Source organism: Olea europaea, chromosome 4 (genome assembly GCF_002742605.1).
Source record: "Olea europaea var. sylvestris chromosome 4, O_europaea_v1, whole genome shotgun sequence".
Lineage (NCBI taxonomy): Eukaryota > Viridiplantae > Streptophyta > Magnoliopsida > Lamiales > Oleaceae > Olea > Olea europaea.
The window spans coordinates 7,112,828-7,136,547 of NC_036240.1; the positions used below are offsets into that span (position 1 = coordinate 7,112,828).

At 34.3% G+C, this 23,720-nt stretch overlaps 2 protein-coding genes and 1 long non-coding RNA gene across 5 annotated transcripts in view; 1 reads left to right on the forward strand and 2 right to left on the reverse strand.

Moving 5' to 3' along the window:
* Nucleotides 1-956, forward strand: part of LOC111392968 — a 47,308-nt gene extending 46,352 nt beyond the window's left edge. Inside the window, exon 25 of the mRNA XM_023018379.1 lies at nucleotides 834-956. Coding sequence (XP_022874147.1) covers nucleotides 834-956 — 123 coding nt within the window. The remainder of the gene's footprint in view (nucleotides 1-833) is intronic.
* On the reverse strand, nucleotides 899-10,960 carry LOC111393446 (DNA repair protein RAD16). 2 transcript variants are annotated; one of them, XM_023018978.1, is made up of 15 exons: nucleotides 10,696-10,960; nucleotides 9,253-10,505; nucleotides 8,005-8,127; nucleotides 7,850-7,923; nucleotides 7,084-7,147; nucleotides 6,836-6,982; nucleotides 6,674-6,759; nucleotides 5,974-6,043; nucleotides 4,701-4,823; nucleotides 3,741-3,971; nucleotides 2,698-2,802; nucleotides 2,467-2,619; nucleotides 1,983-2,071; nucleotides 1,817-1,897; nucleotides 899-1,321 (listed from the first exon to the last, which is right to left on the reverse strand). In XM_023018978.1, exons 1-15 carry the CDS (start codon nucleotides 10,736-10,738, stop codon nucleotides 1,249-1,251), a joined length of 2,715 nt encoding a protein of 904 aa, XP_022874746.1. In that variant the 5' UTR covers nucleotides 10,739-10,960; the 3' UTR covers nucleotides 899-1,248. The 2 variants fall into 2 exon arrangements, with proteins under 2 accessions (XP_022874746.1, XP_022874748.1); XM_023018980.1 differs by having other exon boundaries at nucleotides 9,253-10,490; nucleotides 10,696-10,844.
* A 4,541-nt stretch (nucleotides 10,961-15,501) lies between these two features.
* Nucleotides 15,502-17,635, reverse strand: LOC111393447. 2 transcript variants are annotated; one of them, XR_002702418.1, is made up of 4 exons: nucleotides 17,341-17,635; nucleotides 17,082-17,194; nucleotides 16,240-16,317; nucleotides 15,502-16,160 (listed from the first exon to the last, which is right to left on the reverse strand). It is a non-coding gene; the product is annotated as an uncharacterized LOC111393447 (long non-coding RNA). The 2 variants fall into 2 exon arrangements; XR_002702417.1 differs by having other exon boundaries at nucleotides 17,082-17,226; nucleotides 17,341-17,632.
* Between the last annotated feature and the right edge of the window lie 6,085 nt (nucleotides 17,636-23,720).

Below are 23,720 nucleotides of genomic sequence, written 5' to 3' on the forward strand. Positions count from 1 at the left end.
CTTTGAATAAATCTAAAAATCAAAGCATTCGGGGAGAAGTTGAAGTTGACTGAAAACTCACATACCTTATTCATGATGATTTGAGAACAATATAATTTTAACAAGTTTCACCTCAAATAATTTTCATATCTTGAAAAACTACCAGGAGCACAACAGGAGAACGTGGATTGTTAATTGTATAGAAGATGCAAAAATGCATTGAAGACATTAAACTCGGCTGTTATATATACAGGGAGTGCACATTTTGTGTGCGCAAGTCACGTGCACATTGTGTTCGTGCGAATCAAGTGCGTGTCTTGTGTCTGATTATCGATTTTTCATTTTGACAAAGATACGTTAATATGCACCAATTGTTTGAAAATTCTCGAAGAAAACTAGAAAATATGCTACAATCAATAATTTATAGTAGCAAAATCACAAGATTAATTGAAATTTTACCATATATTAAAAATTGGCATGCCTCAAAAAGCAAAAGCATGTTAATTTTTACTTAAAAAAGCAAAAACATGGTACCCTAAATTTTAATGATTTGTCAGAATAGTGGACATTTTAAAAAGCAAAAACATGTTAATTGTTACTTAAAAACACAAAATTAATTTCTGGAATGTGCAAGTTAACAAAGTTTTGAACAATTTCTATCCTTGATGAGATGTGACAAATGACATGAATCAACATAATAAGATTTTAAATATGTAATATGATATCCACTTAACTGAACTTCATATCACATGGATATGATCCCTAATGGGTACATACAACATTACTCAAATTTTGTATATACATAATTTTAGCACGTACTTGGACTGATTTCAGTTCACTTTCCAATTTTTCAGGCTCAGCCACCGGTATGTCTAGTTTATATAACATTGGTAAAGAGAGGTCACCAAATACAGCACGATACGAATACCAGAGCTTCGAATAACAAGATGGACATGCCAAGAGATGCAAGTATATAACACCCGCATCTTAAACGTCTTAAGTTCAAATATTCACGCACCAAGTCAACTAAATATTACTCGAAAAACAATCCGAAGATCAAACCAGTGACAAGAACACCTCAAAGCTGAAATGGCTCCCGGATATATATTTTACTTTGTGAATTTACACAGAAGTGGTTATACATCACATGACAAGAAAGTTGCCTTGTGCTGATGATGCAAAACCAAGTATATCAATTTGGCTATGGTTTAAGGAGAAACCATATTTAGTCGCTAGAAACAAAAGCAAGGTTCCAAATGATGATCCTGACTAGGTCACAAACAGGAATTTCATATCAGCCTCTGTTAGTTTAGCCAAAGCCTCTGAAGAGCCACCCACAGTCCTGTAATAGAACAACTAAGAAAATGAGAAACAGTGCCAAGAGATGAAAATTACACCTCTTCCAGGATTAAGTTTGCGTGATAAGATAAAATTGGTGAGTCACGGGGAAGAAGAATAAAAGTTGTCTATTTTCCTTTATGAATGAATTTAGAGCATGTTTGGCTAAGCTTAGCAATAAGTAGAAGTTACTTTCAAGTTCATTTCAAAAAAACTTCGGAATACACTGCTTTTTCTTTTTTTCTTTCAAATTTGACCATTATAAGAATTACTCACTCACTTAAAAGTGAACTTTTTTCAGCATAACAAAACATGCTCTTATAATGATTTCTTCCACTGCCAATAGCACATCTAGACAGGGATTTAAATAAGGCATATTTGGAGAGCGGATTAACGGAGTTATATTGGAGTACGAAATTCTCTATTTGTATTTTATGATGTAGGAAACTTATGATACAATCTTCAAACACCATTTGAAGCTCGTAAGAGAGTAACTCACCCTTCAAATACTAATTCCTTCTTCTCCTGCAACTTCAAAATTCTCTCCTCAACTGTGTTTTCAATGATAAACCTCACAATCCTATTAATGAACAAAACAAATATTACTAAAAGCTTAAGGTCTTATCAAATAATAATCAGAAAGAGATCAGAGAATGCACAATTACCTGATTGGTTTGTATTGTCCTATTCGATGTATTCTATCCTGAGCTTGCCGTTCCACAGCAGGATTCCACCAAGGATCCATCAAGAAAACCTAGCAAGGTCCAACAATGAAAGCACTAGTTAAAGATGGTGCCATTTTCATTGTTACTGTTCTGGCTGTTAAAATTAGATCCGCTTGTCTAGGACTCGATCTTAGTACTAATCCATAACGATCAAAGTCGAATCTCATAATCAAGAACAGCTCGTGAATTCCTTCATTTCAGACTTCTAAAAGTGAAAAAAGCTCGCACATTGGAGAAAAAGAAGGGAAAGTGGGGGCTTATTCATTTCCTCCTCTAGTTCTCTTGCCAATATAACTTAAGTTAGAAGGTATTACTTGAATGAAGATGTAAATACAAGGCAAAGAAGAATATATAAACATCTCAAACCATCGTGGCATTAAAATAACACAATAAACAGCTAATTAACCACGAAAGGGGTCCATACATTTGATGCCACTGTAAGATTGAGTGCAACACCTCCTGCTTTCAAGCTCATAAGAAATATTCTGCAATCAGGATCCTCGGTAAATTTTTTGATAGCAGTATCTCTTGCTCCTAGGGACATAGACCCGTCTAACTGAACACAGTTCACTCCTGACTGCAAAGAAACACATAAATCTAGTTTTCTCTCTTTGATACAAGAGTGACAACAAAACCAAACTAACACATGCCATACCTTCTCAAGGGAGTAATGTATGAGATCCAGAAAGGATGTGAATTGGCTGAAGACAATTCCCTTTGCAGAACCATCCCTTTCAACCATGTTTCTGATTTCCTCTCTCTGAAATTAATTAACTCAGAATGAGCAAATACAGTGAAAGGATATCGTTATCAACATACCTTAAGAGCGAAAGGATATTGTCATCTCCCAACAAATTTATAACAGTGATCTTTTTAAGTAGAACTACCTAAGCCCCCGATTGGCCCCCATTCTCCTCCTCATTCTTTTTCTCTCTCTTATTTTCAATCACACAATCTTCCATAAAATGATATTACACGCAAATCAAAAACTTTTCATTCTTTTTCAACCACACATTTTAAAAAAAAAACACTATTCCAAGCATTAAAATTTGGACGGAATGGGGGTCAAACGGGGGCTAAAATCATCTAGATAACTACTATTATATCTACATTTAATTTATCATGTAACCTTCAAGTCCTATTGTCTGATTTTTTCAAGTTTGGGAAGCGGGATGGATAGGAGGGTTAGTGTCCTCCAGAAACAGATGGAATAACAATTGCCTTTATTCCAGGCAAAATGACTGCAACTCTGATAGAAATACTTCCCTCGTTTGCTAAGAAAGATTTCAGGAATGTACAAAATACTAGATTAGCAATCTGTGATCAGGCATAAGAGATCCTAGAAGCACGGAGGGGAGATTCACTTGATCTGGTAGAAGGTGTGAGTTGATAGTGGGATGGAGAAGATTAACATAGACAATATGTAGCTAGCTACTGAGACGTAGAGAGAACAAAAGAGAGACAGAGATCATCAAGGCTTCATCCAGTTAGTGTCATGATACGTACTACTTAAACCGCCTAACCAAGGATAGCACCTCCTCCATCCACCAGTAAGTAAAAGGAACTTCTCCTTATTTTTAGTTTTGTCTTTCTATTTGCAAATTGTTTCCTCTTAATTTTCCTTTATTTTTTTCTTTTTTCTTTTTTTCTTTTCTTTTTTATTTTTTTTTTGGGAGAGGGGGTTCAAGCTTTACATACCAAAGCATCTATTTTGGTGCTTGTCTGAAAATCATTGAGCTGAATTCTATTCAAAATACTAGAGGACCTGAACCCTCTAATGGTGGTTCTTGCATTCTGCTCCTTACTATCCTTGTTGGCAGTGAAATCAACAGTAAGTGGCTTTGAACATAACGGGCAGGAGGCCTGTCCCTTGCTAGCAGAATAATCAATCAAACACGATTTGCAGAAGACATGTGCACATGATGTCACCTGAAGCAATGACAAAATACATATTGGAAAAGAGAAATAAAAATAACCAAAAAAATTGATAAAACAAGACAAGATCTTGTGATGGTCCAGGACTAAAGCAGACCAGCACTGAGCTCAGAAATAAATTAAATCTTAGCAAACTAATAAAATAACTAGACGATAAACTGCAGAAATACATATAAAAAGGATGCTTGATCATTTTCTCGATATATTAGTAACTCAGAGCAAACTTGATAACCACTACCTAGAAAATGACCAAAAGAGTATAGGTTATCTTGAATAATTAAAGAAAATTATCTGTCTGATTAAGCAATACGTTACTCAAAGACCCACTAGCATTTAAGGTCATACTCATACATGGGAAAACTTGGCCTAGACAAAAAGATGTCAAACCAAGTTGTGCAATGCATACCCAGAAACTTCATACCGATGTCCACCCCCCCATATCAAAGGCAATATCAACAGACAAGTTCACGTGATGCACAAAAGGAAGCGGACATAAATATATATCTGGTGTGTTCAAAATTCAACCATCCAATTAAAGATAATCCAAAAGCGGAAGAATTATAGTTCACCATTGTCTATACAACAATTTGAAATAAGCATCTACAAATGGAAATTTAGAAGATTTTTAAACAATAAATATAACACTTCAGTCATAATATTTGGCCTGGGTCTCTACCACATAGAAGGACCAAAGATAACAAATAGAATACATTAACAACTTACAACAGGATCTTCTACAAGATCGTGACACAAGCTACATTGTTCACCATTGCTAGTATCAACTGCTTTACCCTTTCTTTCCATTGCAGTAAGAGAATATTCCACAAGGTAAGGATGATCAACTGCCTGTCATAGTAAGATAGATCAATCAGACATTGGCACATTAAGCCCCCGTTTGTTTCCCATTATTTTTCCATTAAAATGAAAAATACGACCGTTATTCATCACATCAAGCCACCATATTTGACTTTATATCTCTTGTGTGAAACCCTTAACGGCTATATTTTTCATTCTCATTTTTACATTAATGTGTATCAAACAGGGCCTAAAACAAGCAAGTGTTTGATTCGCGAAACCTCAACCATATTAGCCAGATACCAATCCAGAAGCTGGGTAGATATACTAATCATATCTAGATTTAGCTAACGCTAGTATTGCTACTTGCTTCAACAAGCCAAATTGCATATGACGTCACAACAAGTTCAAATATGCAGCTCTTTCAAAAAACAATCATTATAAAGTGAATAAATCAACATCATTCCTAGTCCAATCGGCATTTCTAAGTCACATAACAATAAATGTGCAGAAATGAAACCATGTGCACAAAACAGTACTTTACTAGGTAAGGAACCATCATTTTCAAAATGCATAAGAAGACAACAATTATGGCATTAATCAACAAGGGAATGGGATTTGTCTCTATAATGGATGGTACCAAAGATTTAAATAAAACCCAAAAGTATAAATACAATATAATATTAAATATTCTGTTGAAGCTGATACTGTTTACATGAACAAAGTAGGCAGTATTTCCATCATGAGAAGATAGGATTTCAATAAAATACCTTTGAAATTACTCACTATGTCCTCTCCTAGTAGATAACATGCGAAAGAATTGAAGTTAAGAAGAGAGATCTTTTAAATCAATGCATACCATGTGCCATCTAATATTTTTTAGGTAATAACAACTCCTGAATACTGATAATGGACTTACACATTAGTTTTCCTGTATATATACAGTAAGCGTCAAGAAAATAGTATCCATAGCAATTTATTTCTTCCAGAAGCAAAACACTTGATGAATAACCCACTAATAGTTGCAAAATTATACTTGTCTTTTGTCTTGAGCAAAATTTCTTTGAAAAAATAATTTGCAAACACAAATAATTGCGTGTGCTTATAACATTCCTTCTCATCTTCAAAAAAATATGAACTCCAGGAATGCATTTAACAATAAAAAATATCAAGATCGCAATAGAGCAGAAGAACCTATAACCTGTCGTAGGCGCGTCAGAAGATCAAATATGTGAGCATAGTTATTCATCACAGTCCCTGCCTCAACAAATCTGCAGATAGAAAAGTACATTGATAAACAAGAATGAACCCTATAAACAATAAAATTCTTACATTCTCAGCCAAAAAGTCAAGACCTCTAATGTTAAAATGGTAATTTAACAACAGATGAAGCAAAAAGGAAAAGGTAAAATGAATTCACAGCACACTTCATAACCGAGTGTTCATATGCAATTAAGCATCGTAGCAAAGACATATAGACATACAGCATATGAAGGCCTCAATTTTTAATCCCTAAAAGGAAACAAAACATAAACCAATAACTCAGGAAGATGCAGCAGAAGAGGTCAAAACATCAGCCATACAAGACTTTGAAACTTCAGGAGAACATCATTCAAATACAAGTGATTCGGAAGCGGGAAACAGCAACAATCATTGAACAAAATTAACTTGAAAAAGGCCAAAACATACAACATAAACCAGTCATTTGCTAAAAAAGAGGCACCTATAAACTTAATGGACAAATTTTGTGATAGGCCAAATGCCAAATGGAATAACCATTTAAGTGCTTTAAAAGAGTCAAAGCAGTGGAGAGCTGCAAACCAGAGACTGCCCAAAAAGTCAACCCTCAAAACTTCAATTAAACAAGTCAAAAAAGCAGAGATGAATAATAGATGACATACGTATTAAACTGTGCCTGGCTCTCATTGTACATTGCTGTATAATAATCATCTTCTCTAATATCCAGAGTGTGCCTCCTCAAGTTAACCTGAATTACAATTAAGAGATCAACTAAACAAAACAAACTTCTGAACAGATGAACTATTCTAGCCTCAAAAACATACAATTCTAGGAGGAAGTGCAAGATCAGCAGCCCTGCCCTTTTTGGTACGTCTCAACACTATGCTTTTCAATATCTTGTGCTTCAACAAAATCATAGCATCCCTACCAGGCCCAGAATTTCCATAATTCTGTATTGGTGTTGATACATACTGAAAAAAGAAAGATATCACAGCCTCACTATCTCAGCACACCATGTACACTAAAAATAACCGGAGAACAGAAAGTAGCAAGTATAGAATTAGCAACTCACTCTGTTCCACCAGCAAAAGTGTCGTACAGCTTTATGAGGGCAGTGCGGGCAATCTGTCGAGGTACTGTACTCATAAACAAGGTTTAAAAATACATTATTGGTGATGGAATATGCTAGGACATGATATAAAGTTAAAATCAAACAAATTTAAGGTATCAAATTTACTAAAGTTAGAAGTCCACGTTGGTGATTTGATGACAACCATTACTAATCAACTCGACAAGTAGAGTCTGATATATAGCAGTGCGGATAGTAGTTATAAAATAACATGAGTCAGTAAAATGGAGGATCTTCATGTAATGTTCAGGTTCACTCTAAGACAGCATAGAATAACCCGTTTGTTGCATAAAGCTGATAAATACCAATGTTATACTTTCATGGAGCATGAAATATAAAGAGAATACATTAAAAATTTAACTGAAGGCTGCATTTAGCAAAAAGAGGAGCGAACAGAGCTAACCAAAACTATTTCTTTTTCCACGGACAGCAAGGAACAAGAAATAAAGAGTGCATACAGCACAAGTCCCAGCTGTGAGGAGCTAGCAAATAATATTGCTCTTTGCACAACATAATTATAAGTTATCCAGCAAGTTGCCGTATTTGTGGATTTACTGGGAGGCATACTAACAAATTTCAAATAATTCAACTTCATACTTGTAAAAGCAGGTCTGTTGTTTCATTCCCCAGATTTTTTCTTTTTCTCTTTGGGTTTGGGAGATGGGTTCACAGGGTGAATAATTTCCAAATGGAAACGCTTCAATTGTACCTATAATCTAGTGAACGGCAATCACAGTCCTTGCAGAAGTAATAAGAGTAAGGAACTATCTGCAGAAAGCGAACCTGCATGAATGCAAAGTATCTTTTGTGAGATCTAAATATAATGTTGCACGAACAAACTAATCTACTGTCAGAATAACTTACGAGTGAGTAGAGCTCTCCAACACGATTCTGGAGGGGAGTGCCACTTAAAGCCCACTTATATGAAGATTGTAAAGCAAGAACTGCTCTGGTTGTATTACTGCGTCTGTCTTTTATAAAATGAGCCTGTGTCAGAGAGAAAGATTTAGACTGGTGTTTTTTAGGAGGGCAGAAGACTGGAAGAGCCAAAAACTCATTCAAAAGCCTTACATGCAGAATGAGCAAATGAATAAGTACAGCCACTGATGTAGACTTGTTAGAAAAAATAATAACACCACCATAGAAGCATATGGAGAGAGAGAGAGAGAGCACTTAAGAACAACAAATATAAATTTTAAAAATTTAAGATTAATGGACCACGAAGATGAACTAGAAGATTCAACTCAGAGATGGTTCACTAGCATACTAACACATGGCATCCAATCACCAATCCGCTATTTCTATATGCTGGATCATTTGTGTGTCTATGAAATAGGTCAATAGTGCAATGATATTTATAATAAAGAAGGCACTTAACATTCTGACTCATAGATGATCAACATTCTGACTCATAGATGATCACCATAGTCCATTAAGATTTAATGAAAAAGCAAAATGCAGGGCAAATTAACAGGTTTATCCTAAATGCTTCACTTGATAGGTTCAAGCCTCAGCCACAAGGCTATAATGCATGATGGAAAAATCAAAAAGACTGTAGCACGAAACTCTTTACCGGCAATTGTCCTAACAAATTTTTGTGTATTATTAATAATTTGGCAACTCAAAAGGAAATACATAACGAGCAAGGTAAGCAGGAGTTGACAGCTGAGGCATCCAACATGAAGTGAAGGGGCAGTTAAATGGAAGTACCCAATGATAGAGAATTCAAGGGATCCATTCAGTGATCTTAAGGCCCCGTTTGGTAGCCATTTTTTAAAATGCATTTTTCTCACTCTTCTTTTCAACCATACATTTTTTACTAAAATAATATTACACGTAATTCAAAAACTTTTCCTTATTTTTCAACCAAATATTTCACATCAATTTACTATTCTAAAATGCATTTTTACATAAAAATGCCTATCAAACACCACCTAAATAAAAAGTATGAAAATTAAATGAATAAAGGAATCTTTCGATGTAAAAAGATCCCACAAGAAACAAATCTACAAATTGCTTCACATTTGATCCTATTTAAAAGCATACACCGTAAGGGACTCTTTGAATTAAAATACAAAAAAGTTTTAAGAACCAACAAACCTAATAGCTCACCTCATCCAAAATGATACGATTCCATTCCACAGAGTGTAGTATAGATTTGCCTAAAGGCAAGAATTGCCCAGATGGAGCTGAAGTTTCAATTAAACCACCATTTCCCATGTCCTTCTCGCCATCATTATGCTTCCTATCTTTCTTGGGATTTCTCTTCTTAGTTACAACCACAGAGTCAGATGTTTTCTTCTGCTTGTAATCCTTCCTCTTCTGCTTCGACTGCTTATCAGTCCTTTCAGCACCAGGTCCACAAAAGTATTTCAAGTGAATTTTCAGCTTGTGATCATAGAATAGTTTTCCACACCACTGGCATTTTTCTTTGGGTGGCATCATATACTTCCTGTAATCAGCCTCCACAATTGAATATGTAGTTATAACAAAGTCATACTCAGAAAACTGATAAATATTCCTTTCTCTGTTGGCTCCATGATAAACAAGCACCTTTGTGCTTCCTTTTGAAGTGAAACGTTCTATCTCACTAACCCATTGCATCACAGCCACAACGGGACATATAACAAGTGTTCCTTTAATTATTGGAAACTTTGTGGTGGATGAGGTAGAAGATGAAGGTAATTCGTTCCCAAAGGCTGCTCGACTGATTTCTCGTTTAGCAAGAACAAGTGATATTGCCTGGACAGTCTTTCCCATCCCCATCTCATCTGCAAGAATGCCTCCTCTGATTATAGATTCTTCTTGCTTCAAAGACCAAGCTAACCATTCTTTCTGGTACCTCAGAAGTGGCATTATCAATTCAGATGGAGGATCAACAGTTTCAGCCACCATGTCATTCTGATTACTCAAGTCAATGTCTTTTGCCAAATTTTCTGCCACCCACCTCTCATTCTCTTGTTCCAGTACTTCCCACATTAATATGGGTCTATCCTCTTTCTTCTTCTTACTCTTCTTCTTTCTCACTTCCCGCATATCTTCAACAACTCCAGAAAAATCGAACCCCAACATATTCCCCTCAACTTCTTCCCGAATAATCCTATCAGTATCCCTTTCTCCCTCTTCTTCCATGCCACCATTCTCTACTTCATGGCTCTGTTCTCCCCTCTTCTTCGAAGAGTCTCTTTTCATCCTCTTTGAAACACTGGGCACACCAAAATCATCATCACCAATTTCCATTACAGCCTCTTTTTCTGAGTCTTCATTACTTAATGCATTATAATCGGCATCCAAATCTATCATACCAGGATCATCATCAGAGACATCTATGTATTCGGGATTCATGTTCCCTGCGATCACTTCCACTGTCAAATTTAATACACAACACGATAATTAATATACACACGAATAAGCATATAACTGCAGTAAATATACAGATAAGAAACAGTCTGAAGATAAAATTAATAAAAAGATACAAGAAAAAGGATACGTTTTTTATGAAATGGAGCATCTAAGGCTACAAAGAGATAAAGAAGAAATAAAAAGGAATAGTACCTTTGGAAGAAGAAGCGCCATCACCACGAGTGCGAAGCTTCATTGTTGATATGAAGTAAAATGGGGAAAAACACAATAAAATTAGGGTTTTTCCTTGTGCTGAAAAGGTGAAGATGGAGAGGGCATAAGTTTTGTCTCTCTCGAAATGGTTATAGAGAGATTAGAAACATAGCGTAGCGACTAGGAAATATTGAATTAGAGGTAACTAATCTATTGCATGTATATCAAATAGATCATCTACCTTTTTCCTTGATATTTAGTTTTCTAAATTTTTAGATTTTGTTAGAAGTGGGTACAGTTTGGTTCAATCCAGTTAGGTCCGATTCTGAAGGGAACCAAATCAAATACTAATGAAAATCTTAAAAATGGAATCATTGGTTCCATATTCAATTATAAAACCAAACCGAAATAGAACCAATCGATTCCAATTCAATCCGATTCTTTATATTGAAAAATTATAAAAAGTGAAAATCACACCCATCCACATATTTTGAGATGCAACTCCAAAAATCAAATCCAAAGTTTGTATACTCAAAAATCATATTATAATTAGAAATTTTAATGTTAATAATAATATTATAAAATTAATTTAATTTACATACCTACGTTACCTCCATCCACCAAACCCTGATTAATTTTCATCCCTTCCTTCTCTCTCTTCATCTCTCTCCCTTCTCTCTTTTTTTTCTTTCATCGCACCGAACCACGATCAGTGGCGACATCGCACAGGTCATTATTGCACGTGACCGCAGTAAAACACTGTTGTTGCGAACAAGATCTAGCCCATTTTTTGAACCCTTACCCCATTTGTAGCTGCTTCGAAACACAAACACAAATCATAGAAGTGAGCGACGGTGTCATCCCGTGTTCAAGGATCTGAGAGTGACGATGTTAGCTTCGGCATCATGACACAGCAACTTTGGGTGGTTTTCATGCTTTCGTGGTTTTTCAGCAACGACGATGTCATCTCCGACCTGATTAGATCTATTTTGTTGTGATTTTCGCGTTGCCTCATAGTGGTGATGAGGTAAGGCAACGGTGGTGAATCTGCTTGGGGGTGGGGTGGTGGTGATGGTGGTCGTGCTTGCAGTCACAGTAATGGTAGTGGTAGTTTTGGATATGATTTTTTGGATTTAAATTTTGGTTGTGTTTGGGTAGAGGTGGTCGCGATTTGATTGTGGTGGTGAGGTTGTGGTAATGTTGGCAATGCTGGTGAGATGGTGGTTATGTTGGTGGTGGTCGTGCGGTGGTTGTGGGTGGGATGGAGTGGGTGAGGTGTTTGTGACTAATTATTTGGTGGACTGTGACCAATAATTATTTGGTAAACTGAAGCGATGTATGGTGGTGTTTTTATGCAATGTGTTGACTTGTTTGAGGCAGCGGCGGCGGCGGTTTTGACGGTGACAGTTGCCGTGGTGTTGTTGGAGGCAGCTTGTGAGGTGGTAGTTGCAAATGTTGATGGTGATCTCAAATTATTTAGTTGATTTTGACCATTAAATTGGTTAATCTGTGACCAATAAATAATATGTGATTAATGAAAAAGATAAAATTTGACAAAAAAACATAGTGATTTAAAAAATTGTTAATTTGTGATCGATAATTTGATAATTTGTGACTGTATAATAAGTTGTAACTTATAATATTTGTAATTTGTGACCAATTAATAAATTGTGATTTATAAATTTTTGTTTTGTGATCAATAAATTAATTATGACCAATAAAATTTTTGAATTGTAAACATAAAATAATTTATGACAAATAAAATTTTGATTTGTGACTGAAAAAATAATATTTTACTAACTAAATCGTTAATTTGTCACCAAATTGTATAGATCTATGACCTTAATATATTTAATTAATAAAATATATAATTAATTAATTAAATCATAAATAAATATCTGATTTTTGAAATTTGTAAACATTGTTCTTAATTTTGAAATGGGTGATATTTAGCCTCTTAGTTTTGAATTTTTCCCTTATAAAAATGAAGTATGAAACTACTTGTCATTTGAAGGAAAAGACAAAAATAAAGTATGAAACCACTTGTGTTATTTTTAATTTAACAACGCAAAAAATCAATTGAAAAAGGCAACAAACAAAAATTCAATCCAAAACTCAAAATCAACTCGTAAATGGGAAATAAAATTATTAAACATAGCATAAACGGTTAAATCTCTATTGAAAAATAGTTTTTAAGAAAATTTGTACAACAATAATCTGATTATTTTTAGTAATCCTCAAGGACCTTGATTCTTGATGACCAATCACTTTGGAAACAATGAAAGGTACGAATTCTTATTACATAATGAACTAAAAATATATTTTCCCTATTGGGTTGCATTGAAATTGTAAAAAAATCGAAACCAAACTGACCAATTCTATTTGATTCAGTCCAGATTTGAGAAAAGTGCCCACCCCTAGATTTTGTAACACCCAAGTCTCTATTGACGTTTTTTCTCGTCCACGTAATCAACAAAGGTCAATTGAAAATTTGAATAATTTAAAAATGATTTTTCCTCTTAAAAAATAGTCGCATGTTTCTATTCTCCCAATAAATGGCCCTATACCAAAGTCACTTGTTTAAATACCATGTCTATTATTTTCGCATCTTTTACTTGTGAAGGCATTCAATTTTTTAATTACGATTTTTTGAACCTTTTTAATATCAAATAGAATGCAATCAAAACCATAGGACTCCACGTAAATTTTTTCACACGAATAATACATTACTTGGCATACGAAGTGGTAGACAGCTTTGATCATAAACGCATGAAATAAACATGACAATTGTCAAAGCTTGCCACATAATTATAAGTCCAATTTAGTATTGTCTCAATAAACTATTAATACTTGAATTATAGCATAGTCGTGTGTAATTAATACAAAACAACGCTATCAAGACATTGGGGTGGTACAAATTATTTTACTGGCTCAAGAGAGCCAAATTACATAACAATGCTTAACAAAATATCATTTTTGGTTCAAGTTGTAAAATACCAAAAGATCTACATTTAAGCTCATACCCGATTGATTAACCTGAAGCATCAATATTTAACTAAATAAGATCATGATAACAACGTTCAATTCGTATAATACCCAGTTGAGTGACGTTATCTCCAAGTAGTTTTGTTGGGTTATCTGATGAGATATATTCAGAATCTATTCAATCATGCTTTATTAGTCATTGTTCGTCCAACATTATATATTTTGTCGAAACTGACTACTAAATTGATTGCCAAATAGCTTGTGACATGAACCATACCAGTTTCCATCTAATCATCTTTAACAATTTCTCTTCTTCATTTTTTCTTTTGAGTTCTACATAATTGTTGATGGCTCATATTTTATTTATTTAAAATTCTAGGATAGTCTCCATATTCGATTACTTATCATGAATTTTGCAAAGGAAAAACTTATAGTGGATTGATGGGAGACTAAGGGAGAAGAGACAAGGGACTATGACAGGTCTGGAGAATAGGTTGCGAGACGTTTGGGATAATAATTTGAGGGATGTGGCTATAAGTAATCTAGTTGGGGTGCAGGTGTGGGACTTACATGTTACAAATATAAAGAGTGGTGACGTAAATTCAGAAAAAAATAGTTAGAGAGTATCTGATATTTAGGCCATAATCTAGGACCTTCAATGCATATTTTAGTGGGAAAGGAAATTTCGCGGCGAGAATGACATGTTTGTCCATTTTATAGTGTTGCCAGTGGGAATTGTTAATGCGGAGTCGCCAGAAGATAAACGGCAAATAACAATTATTCCCATATTTTTATTTTTTTTAAACACAAAATATAAAAGTCCACTTGCATCTAACTTAATTTTTTTTTTTTATCACATCGCACAAGAGTAAAATAATTATTAAACGAGTGTATTTAATTGGTACTTTTAAAACTTCTTGAAATTTAAATGGTTCAGGGATATTTTATTTAGGCTTTTTGAGACTCTAATAAAGTATTAACATATTTAATCGAGATTTTTATAGAGTTTTAAAAAGTTTTTAAAAGTTGCGGTATATTCAATTAAAACTTTTTAGAATTCTCTATAAGTTTTAGGGTATTCAAATTGTTAATGACTTTACAAAGTTTCCATAAAACTAACTTTTAAACAAAAAAATACAAAATAAAATCTTGAAAATGAAGTATAAATAGAAGCCTAAGACTTGACCTTCAACCTACAAAAATTGGGGAAATTTTGAATTTTAATCAAAGCTTTGAAAGTTTATGTAAAAGGCAATAACCTCTATACACTACCCAAAAAAAAAAGGCCTCCAGCGACCAACGAAATTGGTCTTTAAAGGTACTTTTTTGGTCCTTAAAGATTTTTAGCGACCAAAAATCTGTGGTCGTTGCATGGTCGCTAATTCACCGTCTGTGTAAACCTTTAGCGACCAAAAAAAGTGGTCGCTAAATGATATTCCTTCAGCAACCACCAAATGGTCGGTAAAAAGGCTTGGTTTGGAGTAACAAGTTGGTTAACTTTCATCCTTTCGCAACCAAATGTTGGTCGATAAATGAAATGGTAAAAATGAAAAACCACATTTCAACAACCACGCAATGGTCAATAAAGGGCTCGATTTGAGGTAAAAAGTTGGTTAATTTGTATTCTCTTGCGACCAAATGTTGGTTGCTAAAACGATAGTAAAAAAAATTATCAATGTCTCAGCTACCAATTTTTGGTCGGTAAAGATGCAACATTAGTAACCAATATTTAGTTGTTATAACCCATTAATAATTTTTCAATTACTAGATATAAAAAAGAATGCACAAGAGAAAATAACAAAATTAAAGAAATTCACAATATACAAAACCGAGTACAAAAGGTAATTGTACTTGCACATAAAATAATTATTAATAGTCATTACATAAATTTAAATATCCTATATATAACCACAAAATGTGTCATGCACCTTAATATCTTAGTTACAAATGTATCCTAGACTTTTAGTACAAACGGGGTATAGACTAAACGAAAAATGAGTTCTAGACTAGGAAATTGTGAGGAATGAACTTCACCATTGCCAGCTCCAATCACAAACAAATCAAACTCCTTTTGAGTCTCCTACCCACCAGCAATGCCTAGCTTCCCATCAAAAAGCATCTTCATTGTCATGATGTTATGCTATACATAAACAAAAATCCACAAGCAAGTAGTAAGAGATCAGCATATGATAACAAGCACTTTCACAACCAAGAAAATCGAAAAAAAATAAAAAAAATACCTGATCAAATGTAAATCGAGATAAACTAATTGCACAATTTTATAAGCAAAATGTTGTCGATTTTGGATAAAAGTAAATAAGAACAACCAATATAATAGTTTAATCTTACCTTTTTTTTATCAATGATTGCTTAAACTCAGGAAAGAGAGAAAAAAAAATAAGATTACCACCAATATAATAGTTTACTCTTTCCTTCTTTATCGTATGACCAGGTCGATAGCTCTTCATTTAACAATCCACCTGCACACAAGAAACACGTATCTAAAGTTTGGCATTCGTTTAAAATTTGGAAATCGCATAAGCCATTGCGAATGCATACCTATAGAAACTATTTTGTTGATTTTGTTTTCTCCTTTCCATTTGCGAGTTGGAACAATCTCGTATAGTTCCTTCACGGCTTGGCATAGTCAATAGACCATATCAGAAAGGAAAAACAATTGACTAACTAATTTTGCAAAACCAACTTCGTCCTATGGAGGATATTTACAAATGGTTACATTCGTATGAACAAACAGCCTTGTAACAACAAGATAAATATTTGTATGCATACTTGTCAACATAACATTATTTTACTATAAATAAATTAAGAAAACTAAGCTTTCCAAGGGATAACTATCCATTGGAATTCATTTTAGTGAAAGATACTAACTATATGATTGCAGTTTTTGATAAAAGACAAAGAATTTGGGTAAAATTATCGCTTCATATAGATATTAGTTACTAGAGAATTGAGATTCAATTGATATCGAAAAGAAAACAATTGATCAAGTCCTATAGAATAAACCAAACCCAATGAGTATAAAAACTTGAGATCTTCCACCAACTCTGAGATTTAAAATGTACATTATAATAAAATTATTACATCCTATAAATGATAAATCAGTATTTAGGCGCAAAGAATATTATACATGATCATTGATCACTTATTCTGTACTTTTTTGCATAGTGCCTATGGAATAGCAATCTCCATCTAAATCAATTAATTAATAAGAAGAAATCGGATAAATAAACATAATAAGCAAATTTGACCATTTTTACAGGATCCAATACTTTAAAATAATTTACAGGATCCAATAAGGAATATGTGAATCGTGAAGCAATTAAATCAATTATTCAACTTCTAAAAACTGTTATACGGGAAAGAGATGAAGCCAAAATTACCTCAACAGGCAACAGGAATATGTCTCTGCCTTTAACTTCTCCGGCAAAAGTTTTATCCGTGCTTCCTCAATCCACACGTTCAGGTCAATAGCCTGCTTGGCCACTTTTAAAACCTGGCGAATTGAATTCGAGTCTTGAAAAAAGACTGACAAAAAAATGAACCGAGTACTTCAGATTTTCGACGAGAGATTAATGGGAAATATGAATCGTCGTATAGGGAATAGACATAATTCTTTTGGTGAATAATGAAGATGATTACCAATTGAAGTCTAAGAGTCTAGAGAAAAAACACGTCTCTTGACTCTATCCCTTTCCTCCATTTTAAGGATACAATTCTTAAATGTTTCACTCTTCTTTTAAAACCCACGAGCTCCAACATGGCGTCATACTTCAATTTTAGCCGGACACTAGAAATACCGTAGAAGATGTAGAGCAGAAGCAGTACACACAAATAGAAACTTTGAGGGTTAGGGTAGGAGAGATTTGAGACTAAGTGGAGACTTTTTAATTGGGAGTTATATTGTGTTGGGTATAAGAATTGGGCCGACTTTGTAGATTATTTTTCTTTATTTCATCATTTAAAATTTTGAACTTTAACATTTAACTTAAATAAATAAACATAATATCAACATCAAATTTTGAAATTGAATTATCATCCTCTCTTCCGAAGGAAAATGAAGAGGAACCATAGCCCTCAAAATAGCACTACTCTAGTCTCTAGCCACCATCGTCGTCATTCCATGTTGTATTACTATTTATCTTTTTTCTTTGTAATTGAGATGCCGCGTTCTTGTTGAAAATGACCAATAGTGAAACTTGGGATAGATCATTTTGGTTTTGAATTATTGTAGTCCGTTCACATTGCTATTAACACAAATCGATTAGTTTATTTGTCTCATAATATGAAAAATAAAAGCATAAATTTTTCATATGAGCTTGTAAAAAAATTTAAAAAAAAAAATCGTCATTATTTGGCTATCATCTATAAATTATAGGTTATTAGCACAAACATCCATGCATTTGAAGTTCATTATGCAAAACATCCATTCCTTTCAAATTTTTTTTCGCATTTTCACCTCTATTTTTCACATTTTATTGCATAAATCATTATTTTCATTCAATTTCAATCTAGTTCACGTGGCGGCTTCTCGAATGACCACACAAATTTAGTAATATGTCATTTGAGTTCGATTTGGTTGAATTAGCATATATTGAGGCTAAACAGAAGAGGAGGATGGCAGGTTAAAGATAGATTTTATTCTTTATTTCTAAATTTTTAATAATTTACTTGGGACATGTTTGCACTTTTAAAAAAAAAGAATAAAAATAAATTGGGGTTATGGTTGCAATTAGTTCTTTGTTTTCTTTTCCTTTTCTTTTTGTTTTAATTAAATATGAGGGTATATTCGTCATTTTAACAGGTTTTATTAACAAATTGGATGAAAATGATGATTTCATGGTCATTCCTCTCTAGTTAATGTAAGTGAAGTAGTATTCTTGATTTACTGCTTTTATTATTTTCATATGTAACCACGGTATCCTTCGCCATAAGTAAGGGCAAATTAATAAAATTTCGTAGGTACCACCCTCTTTTAAATTAAAAAAATGTTCTAGCAAGCATATTATAGAGTATAGTATGGTCGATTATGGTCGCCAAAATCATATTCTGATCTGCAACCACGAAAGTTGGTCACTATAGAAGTTGAAAAAATAAGTGGGAATAATGGCGTCAAGTATTCCATCAGCCAAAAAATTTGGTTGTTGAAAGATATAGACCAGCGACCAATATATGGTCGCTAGAAACTTGTACTAAACAGCAACCAAACATTCTGGTTGCCATAGAAGTCAAAAAGTTGAAAAGAATAAACGGGAGTGATAGCGCCAAGTATTCCAGCAACCAAGTACATTTGGCTGTTGAGAGGCATACACTAGCAACCAATGTATGGTCGCTGAAACCTTGTACTAATCAACAACCAAACAATTTGGTCGCTGTAGTAGTCAAAATGTTGAAAAGAACAAGCGAGAGTGATGGCGCCAAGTGTTCCAGCGACCAACAAAATTTGATTGTTGAAAGGCATACACTAGCAACCAATATTTGGTCGCCAAAACCTTGGACTAATCAGGGACCAACGAATTTGGTCACTATAGAAGTCAAAACGTCGAAAAAAATAAGCGGGAATGATGGCGCCAAGTGTTCCAGTGACCAAATAAAATTTGGTTGCTGGAAGTTATATAACCAGCGACCATGATGTGGTCACTGGAACATTGTACTAATCAGCAACCATATTGTTTGGTCGCTGAAGAATCTAAAAAATGTGGAAAAAACAAGAGGGAGTAACTGTGCCAAGTCTTTCAGTGACTAAACTAATTTGGTCACTGGAACATTTTACCAGCGACCATTAGTCGGTCGCTGAATATGCAGCGACCAACATTTGGTGGTTGCTAAAAATGACAACCAGCGACCACATAGTGGTCGCAAAAAGAGTACCGAAAAAAAATTTCAATTTTAGCAGACCAACACCCTGCACCGACCAATTTATGGTCGGTGAAAGTATATTACAGCAACCACTTTTTTATGGTCACTCAAGCATTGGTCGCTGGAGCCCATTTTTTTTGTAGTGATAATTGGTAATCCCAGTTCCTACATGGCCCCCAATATCTAAGTTCATTTTTTTTTTTGTTAAATTTATCTTCACCCATAAATTTCATAGAGATAATGAATTCAAATATATTGTAAATTATTTCAAATAGTGTTAATCGTGTCCAAGAAACTCTCGACTTGAAAGTTATATCTACTTGTTGAATTGGTTTTTCAATACAACAAGACCAAAAGAAAAGTTTTTACAAGAAATATGGGCCTATCATGCAAGCTGATAGGAACTCTCAATTTCTTATTTCGTTGCTAATTCTCTTAAACAAAAGTTTCTAGAAAACTAACCTTTAAACAAAAATAAAATCTTGAAATTGAAGTATAAATAGAGGCTTAGACTTGACCTTCAACCTGCAAAAATTGGGAAAGTTTTTACAAGAAATATGGACCTCTCAAGCATGCTGATAGGAAATCTCAATTTATTGCTTCGTTGCTACTTCTCTTAAACAAAAGTTTCTAGAAAACTAACTTTTAAACAAAAATAAAATCTTGAAATTGAAGTATAAATAGAGGCTTAGACTTGACCTTCAACCTACAAAAATTGGGGGAAAAAATGAATCTTAACCAAAGCTTAAAAAGTTTACATAAAAGGCAATGCCTCTATAATTGGTAATTCTAGTTCCTATATGGCTCCCATCATCTAAGGCACCGTTTGATAGGCACCAATTTTTTGGAGAAAATATAATTAGAATGTCAATTTCCAACTTTTGTGTGTTTGATAGTGTTATATTTTTCATGGAAATTAAGTTTTTGGATTTCTTGGGAGTTGTAGTTTTCTAGCTTTTGTGGGAAATGGTGGGAATTGATTTTCTAGGTAGTTCACTTTTTTTTTTTTTTTGGCAATGGAAACAAATTCTAAGAATTATTGTAAAAAAATGGTTCCCTTTAATCGACAATTTTCATGTAAAACAAAACCAAATGAACACCAAAAAATAGTTGATTTTCTTGGATTTTATTTTTATTTTTTATTTTTTTTGCAATGGAAACAAATTTTATCCCTAATTTCAGTAAATTTCATCCATTTAATTGACAGTTTTTATATAAAACAAAGCCAAACGAACACAAAATTACACTTTTATTTCAACATTTTTCACGTGAAAAATCATACCAATCAAACACAATAATTTAAAATTCTCAGGGAAACAATTTCTAAACAATTCAATTCCCTGGAATTCGTTTTCTTTACACCCAAATTCCATCTTTGCAATCAACCTGACCCTAAGTTTCTTTTCTTGTTTGTTTGTTTGTTTGTTTTTATTTATCTTCATCCATAAATTTCGTGGAGATAATGAATTCGAATGCATTTTTATAGTTACTTCACATGGTGTTAATCGTGTCACACTCTCGACATGAAAGTTATGTCTACTTGTTGAATTGGTTTTTCAATACAACACGACCAAAAGAAAAGTTTTTACAAGAAATATGGGCCTCTCAAGCATGCTGATGGGAACTCTCAATTTCTTGCTTCGTTGCTACTTCTCTTAGACAAATGTTTCTAGAAAACTAACCTTTAAACAAAAATAAAATCTTGAAATTGAAGTATAAATGGAGGCTTAGACTTGACCTTCAACCTACAAAAGTTGGGGGAAAAAGTGAATCTTAACCAAAGCTTAAAAAGTTCACGTAAAAGGCAATAGCCTCTATTGGTAATCCCAGTTCCTATATGGCTCCCATTATCTAAGTTTATTTTTTTTAAAATTTATCTTCATCCATAAATTTCATGGAAATAATGAATTCGAATGTATTATATAATTACTTCAAATAGTGTTAATCGTGTCCAAGACACTCTCGACGTGAAAGTTATGTCTACTTGTTAAATTGGTTTTTCAATACAGAATGACCAAAAGAAAAGTTTAAAAGAAATATGGGTCTCTCAGAGAAGTTATATTTATCATATCACGATCATCATCAGAGACATCTATGTATTCGGGATTCATGTTCCATGCGATCACTTCCACAGTCAAATTTAATACTCAACGCGGTAATTAATATAAACATGAATAAGCATATAATTGCAGTAAATATACAGATAAGATCTCATCTGAAGATAGAATTAATGAAATGATAAAAGAAAAGGATACGTTTTTAATGAAATGGAGTGACTAAGGCTACAAAGAGATAAAGAAGAAACAAAAAGGGATCACACCTTTGGAAGAAGAAGCGCCATCACCACGAGGGCGAAGCTTCATTGTTGATGTGAAGTAAAATGGGGAAAAACGCAATTGTTTCGCGCGTGTTAGTCACTAACAATTAAAAGAGATCAGACGATTGTGTAAGGGACAAACCTCTTGAGACAAAGTCCCAAAAAGGGGGGTTTTTTATTGGCGATGACTTTACAATCGGAAATTAAAAACAGAATGCCTCCAAGGGGCGCAAGCACACGAGTTACTGAAAGAAGTGTTTAAATCTAAGCTAAGAAATTTAAAATTACATGTTCTCTGTTCGAGAGTTTTTGATTCTGTCCCTTTGCTCTATGTCCTTCCTTCCTTTTATATTCGTTAGATGATCTCTTTGTGATCAACCGCCTAAAAACTGTTGGATCGTTCTATAACTGCCCATTTTCCTTGTAATGGCCAACTTGTTATGGAACTACCTTTTCTAACTGCTGTCATTACTCTTTGTCGTTCAACCGTCTTCAATTAAGTTCCTTGAATCGTGGAACGTGATAGGGCTACTTTAATAACTGCTTTGATAACTCCACTTCTTGATAACCACAACACTTTATGTTTTCTAAGACCTTGGGCGACTCGAAGGTTTGGGCGAGAATAGAGTAACAGCTCTGGGCGACTGCATGGCACTTCATTCGCTCAGATTCTGGGCGACTTGCAAATTTAGGCGATGGTGTTACCGCGTTCTTGGGCCTTCCCATTTGGGCCTTCATCTTGAATTGTTTGTTTGGGCTTCGTTCTTTGGGCTATCTGATTTGGGGATCCTCCAATTGGGTTTCATTCCTTGGGCCGTTCGATTTGGGCTGAATTTTTATTTGTCAACAATTACCCTCCAATATGGCAGAATTAATACCAATTATTAAATTTTGCCATATTCACTTTGTGTTTCCAGCAGCATTCGAAATTCTCAAGAATTTCAATCATTGTTTTCTTCCATAGCTTGAAAAGGTGCGACGTTTTGCGAACCCTTATAACCCCCAAACACGCCATTTCACTGCACCATTAAATCACGTCTCATTTTTTCGCGTTTCTCTCTATGATTTACTATTCATCTTTTTGTTTCCCTGCTACGTAACTCTGAAAAAACTTCGTTTCATCCCTAATGGCTACTTCACAATCTCAATCTGGCGACTCCTTTAGTTTTGATGACTTTCAGAAACTTCTGAGCCGTCCATACATAACTCCGAACTTTCTTGCGCCTGCCAATGTCGAACTCAATGAGTTCTACCTAGGTCTTTTCTTCAACAATGCAGAGGCAGTCGAACAGGCGGCGGTGGGCCAGCTGTTTCCTTGTACTCAAGGCCCTCAATTTCTAAACTCTCTACCGTTGGGGTCACTTTGCGAAAGAGGTATTCGCACTTGGCCTAAATCTGATGTAATTTTCCGTGGGTGGCATGCTCGCCTTATGGACCATGGTCCTACTAAGGCACTTTTTGATAATGCTAGGATTTCTGATTTGTTAGAAATCTCTATTCAACTCCCTACTTTTGATTCGGCACTTTTTTCGATCGCTTTGAGTTTTTTGTCTTCTGAGTATAATACTTTTATTTTCCCTCTTGGCCCCATGTCTATTACTTTAAGGGATGTTGGGGCCCTAGTGAATCTGCCACCTTTGGACGATACCATCTTTCTTGGTATCTTGGTTTCTGGTAGCGCCACAAAGTTTGGTAGAAACTACACCGAGTCTTATTCAAGCCTGCAAACCCTTCATAACCATTCGAGCGCTGAGCCTTCCCACACTGAGCGAGTGGCCTTTCTTCTGGTTTGGCTTTGTAAATATGTTTTGTGTGTGCCAAGCATAAAGCCCTCCCTGAGCTATTT